Source organism: Megalobrama amblycephala, linkage group LG9 (genome assembly GCF_018812025.1).
Source record: "Megalobrama amblycephala isolate DHTTF-2021 linkage group LG9, ASM1881202v1, whole genome shotgun sequence".
Classification (NCBI taxonomy): domain Eukaryota; kingdom Metazoa; phylum Chordata; class Actinopteri; order Cypriniformes; family Xenocyprididae; genus Megalobrama; species Megalobrama amblycephala.
In genome coordinates, this window is record NC_063052.1 from 36075308 (window position 1) to 36093657 (window position 18350).

General features: G+C 36.1%; 1 protein-coding gene across 4 annotated transcripts in view; it reads left to right on the forward strand.

The window, feature by feature from the left end:
- Nucleotides 1–18350, forward strand: part of sp4 (sp4 transcription factor) — a 70388-nt gene that overhangs the window by 35626 nt on the left and 16412 nt on the right. For 3 of the 4 annotated variants that reach the window (XM_048203525.1, XM_048203526.1, XM_048203529.1), the window contains one exon: nucleotides 6215–6315. In XM_048203525.1, coding sequence (XP_048059482.1) covers nucleotides 6215–6315 — 101 coding nt within the window. Of the gene's footprint in view, nucleotides 1–2627; nucleotides 2704–6214; nucleotides 6316–18350 lie in introns of all 4 variants that reach the window. The other variant, XM_048203528.1, reaches the window with a different exon arrangement.

Here is an 18350-nt window from a genome sequence, read left to right on the forward strand (position 1 = left end):
TTTTGTACTAACTTTTTGAGAACATTATCAACTTTGCAATAAAATCTCACATGAGTGACTTAACATTTGCGCTTGTTCAGTTACAAAGTTCAGACGTTCTCAGACATTAACGGACCTCAAAGGTGCAGACGAAACTCTCAGTTATGCACATACAGGTCGAGCGCTGCCCTTAAAGTCAACCAGAGCTGGACTCTATATGACTCCAGTACACACTGCAGAAGAATGCATTCTTTGAAGTGTGTTTTATGTGGGCCACGGCTGTTTGTGCGAGAGATGAAACGCGTCCGGCCGGGGCTGAAGGCAGTGAGGTTAGTGCCTGTGGCCACTGCAGACAGACGGCAGAGGAGCTGGCGTCAGGACGCTTGTACTCAACCACTGTCGGGCAAGCCAATTCCTGTACGGCACTTAACGCAGGAGGAGGGGTTTTCCTCTTTCTTTCACTCAGTGTCTCATGCTGCCTTTATCTCCGAGGAGATCTTTATTATATGCACTGCACCTACCACTTACTGCTCCTGTAAAATGTCTTTCCTGTGCTGTCTTTCTTTCAAACACACACACACACTCCCTTGGTTAGGCCAGAGACATACTCTACGCAAATGCATTGCAAGTTGTATACTTTATTTAACGTGTCAGTACTCTAGGGGGCGATAGAGTTTCCTTCAAATGTCTAGACTCTATGCCATTAGTGCAGTCTCAAAAATAAAAGGGGTTTTCTATGGAAGCTGGTTTCCACCATGAAATAAAAAAGGTAATTGCGACTTTTTATCTCACAATTCTGACTTTTTTTCTCACAATTGCAAGTTTACTTCTCACAATTCTGACTTCAGAATTGCGAGATATAAACTCACATTTGCGAGTTATGAAGTCACAATTGCGAGATATAAACTCATTAATGCAATTGTGACTTAATATCTCGCTATTCTGACTTTATAACTCTTAATTCTGACTTTATATCTCACTATTCTGACTTTATATCTCGCTATTCTGACTTTATATCTAAAAATTCTGACTTTATAACACAGTTCTGACTTTATAACTTGAAATTCTGACTTTATAACTCAATTGTGTTTACAACTCGCAATTCTGACTTTATAACTCACAATTCTGACCATAACTCACAATTCTCACATTATAACTCACAAGTCTGACTTTATATCTCACAATTCTGACTTTATAACTTGTAATTCTGACTTTATAACTCATAATTCTGACTTTATATCTTGCTATTCTGACTTTATAACTCACAATTCTGACTTTATATCTAAAAATTCTGACTTTATAACTTGCAATTCTCACATTATAACTCACAAGTCTGATTTTATATCTCACAATTCTGACTTTATAACTCAATTGTTTATAACTCGCAATTTTGACTTTATAACTCGTAATTCTGACTTTATAACTTGTAATTGTGACTTTATAACTCAATTGTTTATAACTCGCAATTTTGACTTTATAACTCGTAATTCTGACTTTATAACTTGCAATTCTGACTTTATAACTCACAATTCTTACTTTATAACTCACAATTCTGACCATAACTCGCAATTCTCACATTATAACTCACAAGTCTGATTTTATATCTCACAATTCTGACCATAACTCGCAATTCTCACATTATAACTCACAAGTCTGATTTTATATCTCACAATTCTGACTTTATAACTTGTAATTCTGACTTTATAACTTGAAATTCTGACTTTATAACTTTATAATCTCAAATTATAACTCACAATTTTGACTTTATAACTTGCAATTACAAGTTTAAATCTCACTATTCTGAGAAAAAAAAATCAGAATTGTGAGATAAAAAGTCACAATTACCTTTTTTATTTTTTTATTTAGTGGCTGAAACATAGTTTTCACAGCGATGCAATAGAAGAAAGATGTTTGGTTCCCCAAAGAATCATTCAGGGGGAAAAAAAATAATTCTAAAGAACCTTTTAGTGGATGTTAAAGGTTATTCATGGAACCATCAATGCCAATAAAGAACAATTTTTATTACTTAAATAAAATAAAAATAAATGTTAATTTAAGTAAAATAAAATATTTAAAAACTTGAACATTTTATTTTTAGCTAGATGCAAAAGCAATATTTTTCAACTTACTAAAATAACTAAAACTAAAACTGAAATATAAATTAATAAAGACATGTAAAAAAAAATCAGCAAATTTACTAAAACATGACTAAAATTAAAACAGAAAATACTAAAATAATTCAAGATATTTTAAAAAAAATGTATGAGGTTAAAATTATTGATGATAAACATATAAACCTGGTTATTGTGTTGAAAACACGTTCAGTTTATTAGTAGGCCTACTGTTACAGAGATCATGTTTCATACCTGTTTAATTTATGAATGACTAACAAATACCCATCACATTAAGTTTATTTGTTTTTTAAAACTGTGTAACCAAAATGGATGAAAATTTTATATGCAACTCAAATATATAAACCTTAAATTTAGGCTTAGGTATTTTTTGAGTGCAGTTAATAAATTTTTGAGTTCAAAGATGGACTATGTTCATGTGTTCATTTCTGACTCTTTTCTTATAAGGAGGATTTGTCGAAAGGCTTGTGACCGTGGTTTGACCTCTCATCTGTGCTCTAATCTGTTTCATCTCAGGACAAACCGTCTGAGAGGTCAGATCACGCTCACGCCTTCAGGGAAGAATATTCCCGTCTCTACTGTCCCAGACCTGGTGGGTTCTTGTTCTCATTCTCGTTCTACTATGTTCTGCATTCCAACATAAATTTTATGTTCTTCTATGTTCACATCAGGAAGATGCTTTTATCCAAAGAATCTTAAAGTTAGTTAAGTTATTAAACTGGTCATTTATTGTCGTTTGCTAGACTTGATGGTCCATCACATTTCACACAGGAAATAAGAAATTAGATTTTGTATAAAGAAGCTTTTGAAAAATTAAGACCTTAAATAATTTTTGGTAACACTTTAGTTTAGTGTCTAATTCTCACTATTAATAGTTGCTCGTTATAATGCATATTATTAGAATATTGGCTGTTTATACTTATAAAGCACATATTATTGCCTTATTCTGCATGACCATATTCTACATCCCACAATCCTACCAAATACTTAAACTTAACAACTACCTTACTAACTATTAAATTAGGAGTTTGAGGCAAAAGTCATAGTTAATAGTGAATATGTTCCCTAAACTAAAGTGTTACCAAATTATTTATTTATTTATTTATTGCATTGCATTGTGACATTATTTTTATGAAAAAACATTAAATATTTTGTTCAGAGACTTCATATATATATATATATATATATATATATATATATATATATATTATTCTCATTGTGACAGTTTTCAGAGATTATTCTAATTAGATTTAATTATTAAAATTAAAATTAATTAATTGATTAATAACATTTTTAATAACATTTACTAATATATTATTTACATTAAATATTATTTAATAATATTATTAAAAATATTTTCATTATATAAATATTTATTACATTTATTTTTGTTAAAATAAAATGACAGATACTACCAATATATATAAATATTTAAACATATTTTTAGTAATGAAAATATTTAATGTCACTTTCAATGTAATTTTAATGGTTATAAAAATAGACTTCATATATATATATATATATATATATATATATATATATATATATATTATTTCTTTTGATATCTGGGTGAAACGTGTTCTCAGAGAGTTTGAGATTCACCCTTAGCCTATTTTTCCACCTGATTCCTCCCTGACAGTCCGGATGAGTCCGGCAGCAGTCTGACATTGCACAGGATGAAGGTTAAACACCTGCATGGTAAAAAATGAGCACAAGATTGATAGAAAATGCAGTGGATGTCTGTAAACACGGGGGTCCTGGTAGATGATGACATGACGTATGACTGCAGCGATTCTGAGAGATTACTGTCCATTTGTCTGAGGATGAAGTGGGAGAAAAATGAAGGTGCTTTAATACAGCGCTGAGAGAGTTATTCAGCACTTTTTGAGGGTGTTTACGTGAACATTATAAGATCAGAGAGAAGTCTGGAGGCGACCCGAGACGCTCTCTCTTCCTCTCTGTGTCTTTTGAAGTGGGTTGGGTTCAAATTACTGCTGTAAAATAACTAAGAGTTTGACGGGCCCCCATCCTGTCCGTCAGGACGAGGACCAGAAGGTGTCTGTGAAGAGCATGTAATTAGTCAATGCTTTTCTAGCCTTTAGCCTCACAATAGGCACTTAACTTCTGAAAAGAGCTCATTGTTTTGGGATTGCACACTTGGCCAGATCTCTCTGACACCAGATTGGCTCTCATTGTAAGGGGACGCCGAGTGGAAGTGTACATTAGGACGAGTCCTCTTCAGCCTTGGGGTCTCAGCGGCCGTTTACACGACAGCGTTTTTAACTAAAAACAGAAAACTGTTGATGCATTTTGGTCATTTGATTACACGTCAGTGGTGTTTTGAGGACATGAAAATGCAAACTTTTGAAAACGATACTGTTATTGTCTCCATGTAAACTACAAGAACACGTCATGCACATGTATATCACATGTTCAGTCTATAGGGACTCATCACATGAGGCATTAAGAAACCACATAGCAACCACCAACAAAACCCTAGAAACCACTTAGCAACTAGCCGGAACACCTTAGCAATCACTTAGTAAAGGCCTAGCAGCCATCCAAAACAACCTAGAAACCCCTTAGCAACCACCCAGAACACCTTAGCAATCACTTAGCAAAGCCCTAGCAACCACCCAAAACATCCTAGAAACCACTTAGCAACCACCCAGAACACTCTAGTAACCACTTAGCAATGCCCTAGCAACCACCCAGAACACCTTAGCAATCACTTACAAACTAGCAACCACCCAAAACAACCTAGAAACCCCTTAGCAACCACCCAGAACACCTTAGCAATCACTTAGCAAAGCCCTAGCAACCACCCAAAACATCCTAGAAACCACTTAGCAACCACCCAGAACACTCTAGTAACCACTTAGCAATGCCCTAGCAACCACCCAGAACACCTTAGCAATCACTTAGCAAACCCCTAGCAACCACCCAAAACATTCTAGAAACCACTTAGCAACCACCCAGAACACTCTAGTAACCACTTAGCAATGCCCTAGCAACCACCCAGAACACCCTAGAAACCACTTAGCAACCGACTAGAACATCCAACCACACAGAATATAGCAATGGCTTTGCAATGCCCTAACAACCACCCAGAACATCTTATAAACCACTTAGCAATGCCCTAGCAACCACCAAAAACACCCTAGAAACTACTTAGCAACAGCCCAGAACACCCTTGAAACCACTTAGCAACCACCTAGAACATCAATCCACCAAAAATATAGCAACTGCTTTTCATTGCCCTAGCAACCACCCAGAACACTCTAGTAACCACTTAGCAATACCCTAGAAACCACTTAGCAACCGAATAGAACATCCAACCACACAGAATAAAGCAATGGCATTGCAATGCCCTAACAACCACCCAGAACATCTTAGAATCCACTTAGCAATGGCCTAGCAACCACCAAAAACACCCTAGAACTACTTAGCAACCACCCAGACCACCCTAGAAACCACTTAGCAACCACCTAGTACATCCAACCACCCAGAATATAGCAACTGCTTTGCAATGCCCTAGAAACCACCCAGAACAGCCTAGAAACCACATAGCAAAGCCTTAGCAACTACCCAGAACATCCTAGCAAACAGTTTGCAAAGCCCTAGCAACCACCCCAAACATCCTAGAAACCACTTAGCAACAACCCAGAACACCCTAGAAACCAATTAGCAATGCCCTAGCAACCACCCAGACCACCCTAGAAACCACTTAGCAACCAGAACTTCGTAGAACTTTTGCACTGCTTAAAAATGTAAAAATCTCATTCTTTTTCATCGTCCTCTTCTTCCTCACAATTTCAGCTTACTTCACAACAGCAGTTGATTCAGACATAAAACTATGAATGTTGAGATATAATTCAAATACATTTGAACATACAGAGTCTTTTTCAACCTAAGGTGTTCTATGAAATTGAAGATTTAAGTTAGAAAATGTCCCATTGATTTATATTATTAGAATGTTTATTAACTGACTGAAAGCGAAGATGTCATGGTACTATTTGCATGCTGAATTGTGATTGGTCTTTGCATTTATTTAACCATCTGAAAGTGTAAAACTTTAATACTCTTCTTTTGTGGCCTTGCAGGCATTTCTTCAGCAGATGTGAATGTGACAGATTCTCACAGCTCATCTCCACCTGCTCTCCACTCATCCTGCTGAGGACTCAGACCATTATGACCTGTTCAGGTGCGTCTAGTTCCCAGAGCAATTGCCCTCACCTGGGGCTAAAAGGTGTCCCAGGGTAAAGACGCCCCTGTGAACGCTAATGGGTGTGTAAAGCTTTTACCTCCACATCGGGCTGCTTTAGAGAGTTTTGTTGTTTGATCTTAAAATACCTCCGCTGATGAGGTCGCTGTGGCGTAATTTGTGTGCTTAGATTGGCCTGGCGGGAGTAATGGAACAAGATTGAGCCGCGTTTTCCCGAGCGAGTGCTCTTTGGCCCTCCGTGTGGCGCGAGACTTCAGGCCTGTGATTTTGAGCTCATTTTGCTGATATGATTGAAAGTGGATGGTTTGCTGCACAAATGACAGAGTGGCGTGACTTCAGTTTATAAAGTTTGTTTTTTGCACGGAAAGACACACATTGTGGAAGAGTTTGTGTTTGTGCTAAATTTAAATCAGATATCTGAAAACAGGTGCATTAAAATAATTATTATTAAATGAATTGTTCAGACTCTAAAATCTTTCAAAACATTTTCGCTTATGGGGAATAATGCCCTTAAAAGTGGTTAAATCATATTTTATAGTACAATTTAATAGTACAAAATAATTTATAAATATTATTAGTTGTTTTATAAGTATTGCATATTTTAAAATATATATATTTTATTAATTTTAAAATATAATTTTTTGTGAAAACAACATTTAAAAATGTATATTTTTAATAATTAATATAATATATTTTTGAAAAGTTATCTAAAAAATTATAATAAAAAATAAAATAAGATAATTAAAAATATTTATTATTATAACTATAAATATTTTTTAAAAATACATAATATTTATAACAATAAAAGTATATACAGTGTAATGTAAAATATATGTAAAATCTTGATACAAACCTCCTGGAAAAGGAGGTTGGGAATTTTGTAATCGCAATGTAAACATTGCCCTAGCAACCACCCAGACCACCCTAGAAACCACTTAGCAACCAGAACTTCGTAGAACTTTTGCACTGCTTAAAAATGTAAAAATCTCATTCTTTTTCATCGTCCTCTTCTTCCTCACAATTTCAGCTTACTTCACAACAGCAGTTGATTCAGACATAAAACTATGAATATTCAGATATAATTCAAATACATTTGAACATACAGAGTCTTTTTCAACCTAAGGTGTTCTATGAAATTGAAGATTTAAGTTAGAAAATGTCCCATTGATTTATATTATTAGAATGTTTATTAACTGACTGAAAGCGAAGATGTCATGGTACTATTTGCATGCTGAATTGTGATTGGTCTTTGCATTTATTTAACCATCTGAAAATGTAAAATCTTGATACAAACCTCCTGGAAAAGTAGGTTGGGAATTTTGTAATCGCAATGTAAACATTGTCAAAACTATCCCCGTTCACACGGATCCACGAAAATGACTAAAAATGCTGGAGAATCTCACGCAGCCAAAATGAGGATTGTCAGTAACGGTGTTCAGCCTTACATTATTCAAACCGGAGTCGACACTGATGGAGAGACTCAGGAAGAAGTTACAACTTTTAGACGTTTCTGAATGGTTAGTGGATAAATTTATGTAGTTGCTGTGGAGTTGATTCAACTCATCCACTAGCATGTGCCGTCATGTTCATCTTTTTTCGTTGAATTGACCCTCGTTTGTGAAGCAGTCCGGCGTAAAATGACGGCATGTCGACAACACTCTACTACAACAACTCTTCCTCTTCTCTAAAGCAGCCCAACATGGCCTCACCCCTTTTGTTGCGTGTTCTCGGGGGCGGGGTTTATGCAACTTTTAGGATTAGTGATGTCACCAACCCAGGAAGAAGCTCGTTGCATTCCCTACCAGCCGTTTGTTGTAGTCTATTTCTATTTCAGATAAATCTTTTCATCAGAGAATCTTGAAAAAAAATGTATCAAGCAAAAATCTGAAGCAGCACAACTGTTTTGAACATTGATTATAATCAGAAATGTTTCTTGAGCAGCAAATCAGCATATTAGAATGATTTCTGAAGGATCATGTGACACTGAAGACTGGAGTAATGATGCTGAACATTCAGCTTTGATCACAGGAATAAATTATTCACATATAAAAGTTATTTTGAATTGTAATAATATTTCACAATATTACTGTTTTTATTATATTTACAAATAAATGCAGCTTTGGTGAGCTTCTTTTTATAATATTTTATAAAATCTTAAACCAACCCAAAACTTTTTAATGAAAATCTAGGTTTAAACAAAGAAATACTGATAAAGACTGAAGAGAAACTTGATGATCAAAGCATTTTTTAAAAAGGTGAGATGAAATGTCACTGAATAAAGGGTTTGAAAGAAAAGTACAAAGACAAAGACAAATTCTGAAGAAGAAAAAAACACATAAAGCATTTTAATAACTAAGTACTTTTTAGTAAATGCAGAAATATAGAAAAAAATAAAATATTCCACAATCTGCTCTCACAGGAGCTTCAGTGCTGCTCTCAGACAATTACTGCACTAAAAGTGTCCTAAAAACGCATAAACATGCAGTCACGCACACACACACACACACACACACACACACGAAAACTAAAAAAAAGAAATGAAGCATCAGTGACTCGTTGACAAGTTCACTAGTAACATGAAAACATTCCAGGCAATCATTCTGGGACACACCTCTTGGCCCCAGTTCACAACAAAAGACAGAAAGCACTAAACATTTATGTTCAGTTGTTTTTATGTCATTCAACAAGAAAACACTCATCACAGACAGATCGGAGACAGACACACACACACATTACATTGTCACGTTAGGACTTCATGTGTGCACAGTGCTGTTCCTCAATAAATCAACACACTGATTCATGTGGTTAATGTCTTTTAGCACCTGTGTTCTCAGTGTTTCATGTCCTGTCAGGATATAACAGGGGACATCACTGCACCGATGCATTTACTGCTCCACTGTGGTGAAAACAGGACAGACACTGCTATAAAACCAGAGGGATTTGAGCGAGATTACAGACAATTTTCTATCCACTCTCTCAAAATCTGTTCATGCACCTGTTGACAAGATCAGCTGCATTCGAGAAGTTTTCACAAATGTCTTTCTAGCAAACAAAGGGTTAAAAATGCTTGCGTTGGCCTGTCAACACCTTCCCGAGCGAGTACACACTCATGAACAAGAGTTTGGCGTGCCAAAAATCTCATTCAGTAGAAAGGCAGTAAATCTGTCTTACCTTCTGCCGCAGGACAGAGAGACAGCGAGACGCCTGTCACACACACACACACGCACACACACACAACTGCACAAACACATGTTCCATTGAAAGAAACACATCTTAAACTGTGCTGCATGTCAACATCACTGAAATCATGTGGAAATAGCTGAAACTGGACTGAGTCAGGCATGTAGTGCCTATATCAATAATATCCCAAATATTTCTCCTAGAGCAGTGAGATTGAATGGAAAGTAATTTGGCTTCAGTTTCTTGCTTTTCTCATAAGAAAAAAGGCACAAATCTCACATGCATCTCCTCTAGAGTTTAGAGAGTTTTACGTCTTGCTCTGATTTGCAAAAAATATCAAATCATCATATTAGAATGATTTCTGAAGGATCATGTGACTCTGAAGACTGGAGTAATGATGATGAAAATTCAGCTTTGATCACAGAAATAAATTACATTTTATTATATATTCAAATAGAAAACAGTTATTTTAAATTGTAAAAATATTTCACAATATTACTGTTTTTGCTGTATTTTGGATCAAATAAATGAAGCCTTGGTGAACAGAAGCGCTTATTTCAATAACATTACAAAAATCTTACCGTTCAAAAACGTTTGACCACTAATGTGTGTGTGTGTGTGTGTGTGTGTGTGTGTATATATATATATATATATATATATATATATATATATATATATATATATATATTTATATTACATACATATAAAATATGATATTAAAATATTAAGATATTAATAAATATTTAATGTTATTATATACACACACAAATTAAGTCACAGATACAGTCAGACCAAAATTTATTCAGACACCTTGAACATTTAATTAATTCAGTTTATTCACTATAGTTTTTAAAAATATATATATAAATAAAATAAAAAAATAATTAAATATTAATAAATAATAAATAACTAAATAAAATAAATAAATAATAAATAAATAAAATAAAATATGACAAGATCTCAGATTTAAACTGTGAGGGAAAAAATCATCTTAATTATGTCAGATAACACAAAACATGGTCAGGTCAAAGTGTCTGAATAATTTTTGGCTCCAAATTTTTATCAATTTTACTGGTAGTCCACTGTATGAAGAATTTTTGGGTATAATATGTCACAGTTTACTTTATTTTGCTATCCTCACTTACATAAATTAACTATAGTGTCCTGCACCCACTAGTAAAAATATATAAAAAATAACTGAATAATTTTTGGTTTGATTGTAAGTATACATATACTATTTAAAAATAAAAAATCATATTTTAATATTATTTTTCACTATGCAATATTTCTGAAGTGATTGTTGTTGAACAGTCATTCTGAGAGAATCTCACAGTCAGTCACATTGAATTACAGGCAGACTTTAGAGTGTCTCCCGCAGGCTGCTGTTGAAATAATGTGCACAAATCAACATCTGTGCTCGCGTGTTTTATACTTTCAAGACAAAGTCGGTTACTTAGAAGAGTTATACTGACCTACAGAGGGTGCAGTGTGATGTTTCCAGTTCATCTACCGCCCCCTACTGGACATTTTTCAAACTAAAACACTGAGCTTGAGGATTGAGCTCAAGTCCTGTTGAGATTTCGTACATGATGTTTTGTCCTGATTGCTGTGGAGTCTGTCCAGTACCACATTGTAGATTGATTTTGTATTACATTACAAGGGTTTTCAATCTTTTACATTCACAGACCCCCAAATATGATCATCCTCATGTCAGGGACCCCCATCTATCTTTTATAAAAACCCAATTTATGCACTGAAAACTAATATTATAAATCTAAAAATAGTTTCTATTATGTTACACTATATATTTTCTACTCACCTTATTGAATTGTAATCTCCTTTTTATTTATTTATATATATATAAACAAAGTATAATTATTAATTTATTTTAATAATTCATTTATTTTCTAATTATTTTTTATTTACAGTTTTCTAGACTTTCCCCCAGTTTGAAAACCCCTGATTTGGACACATTCATGACGACTTACATAAACTACTTTAGTTCTTCAAGAACATTAAAGGGTTAGTTCACCCAAAAATGAAAATTATGTCATTAATGACTCGTAAGACCTTCGTTCATCTTCAGAACACAGTTTAAGATATTTTAGATTTAGTCCGAGAGCTTTCTGTCCCTCCATTGAAAATGTATGTACGGTAGACTGTCCATGTCCAGAAAGGTAATAAAAACATCATCAAAGTAGTCCATGTGACATCAGAGGGTCAGTTAGAGTTTGTTGAAGCATCGAAAATACATTTTGGTCCAAAAATAACAAAAACTACGACTTTATTCAGCATTGTCTTCTCTTCCAGAATCCTTTCCATTGAATCCTTTCATCTGTCGGCGTTGGTAATGCACTTTTACGTCGTTGTATTTGGCGATTAGGACATCCGCGACATGTACACTTACGCACCATTTTAAAAAATATAGTAATACCAAAATACAAATACTAGAATAGCTTGAATACAGCGTGCGTCTCCCTCAGACTGTAAACGAAGCTCGGGGGCACCGGATAACACGTCAGCAGCGTCTTACGTCAGCAGCGTCACTGCGGAGTCGTGAACCCGGATTGATAACAGACCCGGAAGAGAAGACAATGCTGAATAAAGTCATAGTTTTTGTTATTTTTGGACCAAAATGTATTTTCGATGCTTCAAAAACTTCTAACTGACCCTCTGATGTCACATGGACTACTTTGATGATGTTTTTATTCTGGACATGGACAGTATACCGTACATACATTTTCAATGGAGGGACAGAAAGCTCTCGGACTAAATCTAAAATATCTTAAACTGTGTTCTGAAGATGAACGAAGGTCTTACGGGTTTGGAACGACATGAGGGTGATTCATTAATGACATTATTTTCATTTTTGGGTGAACTAACCCTTTAACTGCTAAGAAAATAAGTGCTTCCTCCAGAAATGCAATCAATTACAAAAATATTGCAAGTAACAGAAAGCAAATAAACAAGCCAACAAATACAGTGTGTTATTTCATGTTTTTTTTATAACTAATATAATTAAGCAAATAAAAAAACATTTTACAGAATATTATGTCAAATAACAAACTTAAAAAACGCTTGACCTTGTGATTTTTCAGCTCATGCCAAGAGTTCAACTTCACACAACCACCAGAGGGCATCAGTGGCAAACAGCGACACAGAGAACATCTCTACTAAAGAAGAAGAATAAAACAACCGCCTAATTAAATGCAAGTCGTTAGTGTCACTTACACACACACACACACACACACACACACACACAAATGAATATTTCTCAGTGCTGTGGGACAGACATGGCCTGATCTGCACATGGGGTCACTGAAATACTAAAAACTTTTAGTTCAGAACTTTATTAACCCTACAGGGGGCAGGAGCTCATCCAATATTAAAATACATATTGAAATAAGCAATTTAACATATTTACAGAATAAACAGAAGAGCTAATATCTCAAACATTTGTGAATTGTGTTAGGTAACGCTTCGCATTTCAGAATCGGAACATACATTCCATGATTTTGCACAAACATGTCCAAAAGTCTGGAGACACATACTTCTGCACTACTCTCTGACGTGTTGTAGTATAAATAGTGTAGTGTGTTCACACTGAATAGAACCAAATTGAAAAAGTACACTTTAGAGACCAGGATGATGCACTTAATTAATGGGAAAAAACTCAGACGCTGATGTTGAATGACAAAATAATCTTATAAAATTCATACACTGAACAGTTGAGTACATAGTGCATTAGAGCATAGTGTAAGCTGGGGTGACCATATGTGCCATTTTCCCTGGACACGTCCTGTCCAGGATTTCTAAGTTGCATAAAATGTAGTTAGGGCCCGGGCACCGATGGTGTGAGGACCCTATTGGAATTGCTCAGCCATTATTCTTACTCTCCAAAATGAATCGCATTTTTGAGGGCCTAAACGTTCTCAAAAACTCATGAAACTTTGCACACGCATCAGAAGTGGTGAAAATTTACATCTGATATGGGTTTCAGATTTAGGTGTGGCAAAATGGCTTGATAGCGCCACCTACAAAATTTAAATTAAGCGCCGTTCGTGCTACGTTTCACGTACAGTTGTGAAATTCGGTAGACAGATGTAACAGCCCAATACCTACAAAAAAGCCCCTGGGTGCAAAGTTTGTAAACCCAACAGGAAGTGAGATATTTTGAATTTTCTCTACAAAATTTTGGCAGTTTTTGCCATTTCCACATGTTGTACTTTAACAAACTCCTCCTAGAGCTTTAATCAGATCAACATCATATTTGGTCAGTCTAATCTAAAGGCCTTTGTGACATTAAATTGTGAAGATCTAGAGTTTTCGGTGAAAGGCGTGTCCGTGGCGGCCTGGCAAAGTTCAATGTTTCGCCATGAAACAGGAAGTTGTTGTAACTCGGGCATACAATGTCTGATCTGCCCCAAACTTCACATGTTTTATTAGAGTCCTGACCTGAAGGCATCTTCATGACAATATTCAGTTACAGTCATAGCGCCACCTGGGGGGAACAGGAAATGACATGTTTTACACTGTGATTAACTCCTCATAGAGATTAAACCAGAAGCACATTATATATGGCCAGTCTAATCTTAAGACCTTTGAGATGTTAAATTGCAAAGATCTTGAGTTTTCGTTGAAGGGCGTGTCCGTGGTGACCGACAAAGTCTGATGTTTTGCCATGTAAGGTGAATCACTTTCTTGAGGGCCGAAACATACTCGAAAACTCATGAAACTTTGCAGATGCGTCAGAAGTGGTGAAAATTTACGTCTGATATGGGTTTCAGAATTAAGTGTGGCAAAATGGCTCGAGAGCGCCACCTAAAAAATTCAACGTGCCCCTGACACTACGTTTCACGTACAGGTATGAATATTTGATATTTGGTACACACATCTAACAGCCCAATACCTACAGAAAAGTCTTGGAGTGAAATCTGAAAACCAACAGGAAGTCAGATATTTTGAATTTTCTTTGCAAAATTTGTGCAGTTTTTGCCATTTTCAGAAGTTGTACTTTAACTCCTCCTAGAGCTTTAATCAGATCAACATCATATTTGGTCAGTCTAATCTAAAGGCCTTTGTGACGTTAAATTGCGAAGATCTAGAGTTTTCGCTGAAGGGCGTGTCTGTAGCGGCCTGCCAAAGTTTGATGTTTCGCCATGAAACAGGAAGTTGTTGTAACTCAGGCATACGATGTTGGATCTGCCACAAACTTCACAAGTTTTATTAGAGTCCTGACCTGAAGATATCTATATGATAATATTCAGTTGCAGTCATAGCGCCACCTGCCAGCAACAGGAAATTACATATTTTACACTGTGATTAACTCCTCAAAGACATTTAATAATAACGACATCATATATGGTCAGTCTAATCTTAAGGCCTTAGTGACATTTAATATCAAAGATCTTGAGTTTTTGTTGAAGGGCGTGTCTGTGGCAGCCTGACAAATTCTGATGTTTCACCATGAATGATGAAGCTGTTGTAACTCAAGTATACAATGTCCGATCTGCTCCAGACTTCACATGTGTGATAAGAGTCCTGGCCTAAAGACATCTATATGCCAATATTCAGTTAGTCATAGCACCACCTGCTGGCAACAGGAAATGGTATGCTTTACACTTTAGTTCACTCTCAGAAAAACGTTTTAATATGCCATGATGTACCAAACATACTAGAAATATGTTAAATCATGCAACACTTGGCTAAGTGCTAATATATGCGATTAAAGCCAAGAAACAGGAAGTTCTAGTATCTCAGGCAGACAATGTCCGATCTGCTCCAAACTTCACATGTTTGATAATAGTCCTGGCCTGAGGACATCTGCATGGCAATATTCGGTTACGGTCAAAGTGCCACCTGTTGGCAGCAGGAAGTGTGGCACTTTGAAATGACTTTTGCATAATTCTCCTGTATTTACTCGCTTGCATCCATGTCACCCACTGTTCACTGTTTTCCTGAGGCCAACGGGTGGCAGTTAGCCCGGGTGCGAGGGCCCTTTCATCGCTGCTTGCAGCTTTAATTTTTGTTTTGTTTTCATATTTGCAGAAGGTAATGATTTACCAATAGCATGCATTATACATAATCGAGAAGGCTGGATCTACAGAGAACGGTCAAAGCATTGCAAATACGACAACATTTTAATGCATTGCATGAAGACTGTCAATAAGAACAGGCTTGCACAGACCTCCGTTTAGAAATCACGTTCAGGGGGCACATCGATATGACCACTTTCACGATTAAAGAGGCAAGTGCTCAAGCCATTTTAGGCATTTTAGAAATCCTGCACAGGACGCGTCCTGGGAAAATGGCACATATGGTCACCCTAATGTAAGCTAGAGTGTGACATTTAGGACACAACTTGCATTTTTGGTTTGAAATCTAGTTTAATCCTGGTGAATTAACTGAAAATTGGAAAACAAAGAAACTTTATGGCATCTAATAAACAAACATGTAAGAGTTTGCTCGATTTCTTGCTCAACAATCAAATGTCAAGTCACTTTTATTTATATAGCTCTTTATACGATACGGATATTCAAAGCAGCTTTACAGTGAGAACAATTCAGTGACGCAGTGAGTTCAATTCTGCTGTAAAACAGCTCTATAAGACAACAGTAAACAGTCATTAATCAGTTCAGTGTTGATTCAGTTCGGTTCAATAACAGTGTAAAGTTAATCAATTATGAAATGAGCTCAATTCAGCTATAAAGCAGCTCTGGAGAAAACAATGATGTCACCATCCAGCTCAGTGCAGTCAGATCAGTAATATTGCTGAATGATGCTCGATTGGATTGAGATCTGGGGAATTTGGAGGCCAAGTCAACTCCTCAAACTCGTTGTTGTGCTCCTCAAACCATTCCTGAACCATATTTGCTTTGTGTCAGGGTGAACTATCCTGCTGAAAGAGCCACAGCCACCAGGGAATACCGTTTCCATGAAAGGGTGTACATGGTCTGCAGCAATGCTTAGGTAGGTGGAACGTGTCAAAGGACCCAAGGTTTAGGCATAGTGCATCCTGGTGCCATGTGTGACACACACGCACCCGGCCATCCACATGATGTAAAAGAAAACATGATTCATCAGATCAGGGGCCTGTTTCAAGAAGGAGGTTCAACCAACTCTGAGTTCAAACTTGAACTTACCCTGAAATGGGAAACTCTGAGTTTTCTGTTTCAGAACAGCTGAATTGAGTTAGTTCAATCGACTCTGAGTAGGTTGACTCTGAGTTAAGCGCGTGCATCACGACTATGAAAAGCCATCATCAATGGAGCTCCGATATTACGATTCGAAAAAAAAATCTGTTAAATTTGCGGTAAAATAACGTATTTCATTAACTGATATAATGTTAATTTACCAATTTAATGAAGTACTAATATCTGTTTTGTACCTTTATAATACACTGACAGTCACCAAACACAGTGGTGATAAGAGTCACATGATGAATCAAAGTTCATCACAAGCAGCTTTTCCACAAGCTGAGGAGGACAATAATAATATATAGAAGGAGCACACAGTGTCATTCACACACACACTAAACACCATCATGGTAACATGCATGAAATTTTAAAAATGCAATAAACATTAATTTAACAACATTAGATGTAACATAAAACCCTAATGTACATAACTGATTAGAAAAAAATGAGAAAAACTAAGAAGAAACAGTTATTTCAACGAAAATATATCAAATGTGAAGTGTCACGCAGGGAATTGTGGGAATGTCAATTTACGTTTTTTCACTGTAAATTTTACAATGAATTGTTATTTTTCACTTCCAAAAACTGTGAATTTAATGGTATTTTACCGTAAAATTACATTAAATGTACCGTTAGATCTATTACAGTTATTCACCGTATATAGTACGGAAACTTTCTGTAAAACAATTGACAGTTTTTCACCGCAGCATTTTTACTTTTTTTTTTTTCTTCATTTTTATTGAAAATAAATGCCTTTCTGATGTGATGGGAAAAGGGAAAAGAGCAAGCTCGCCGAAAGGCACAGTCCCGTCACAAGTTAGTTTTGCGTACCCAACACGCTACTGTGTACTGAAGTCATTAATCACATGGGTTGTTTTTTTACCTTGTGTGACATTTGTTGGCGGGGCTACTGTAAATTTGCACTTAGTAATAGACACTCCGAATAATCTTGTTTTCCGTTTGCATTAAGATTATTTGTATTACCACACTGGCAGATATTGATCATTTTACTTAAGTAAAATGCACTTAATTTAGATCACCCCAGGAAACAAGGCTAAATATCTTATATCATTTTCTTATATAGAAAATCCATCTTGATTTAAGAATTTTTAGATATTTGTACTTGAAATAGGACAAAAAATACTCAGTAAGAAAAGCATTTTTGCAGCATGAATGAATGAATGAAAACCTGCTCCTGACAAGAAAACCAGCTCCTGACCAGATTTTCCCTTATTTCAGGGTTAACATAGGCTACTCAGAGTTTCACTTAACCTCCTTTCTGAAACAGGCCCCAGGCCACCTTCTTCCATTGCTCCATGGTCCAGTTCTGATGCTCACGTGTCCACTGTTGGCTCTTTCGGCGGTGGACAGGGGTCAGCATGGGCACCCTGACTGGTCTGCAGCTATGCATCCCCATACACAACAAACTGTGATGCACTGTGTATTCTGACACCTTTCTATCAGAACCGGCATTAACTTCTTGAGCAATTTGAGTAACAGTAGCTCATCTGTTGCATCGGACCACACGGGCCAGCCTTCGCTCCCCACGTGCATCAATGATCTTGGCCGCCCATGACCTTGTCACCGGTTCACCACTGTTCCTTCCTTGGACCACTTTTGATAGATACTGACCACTGC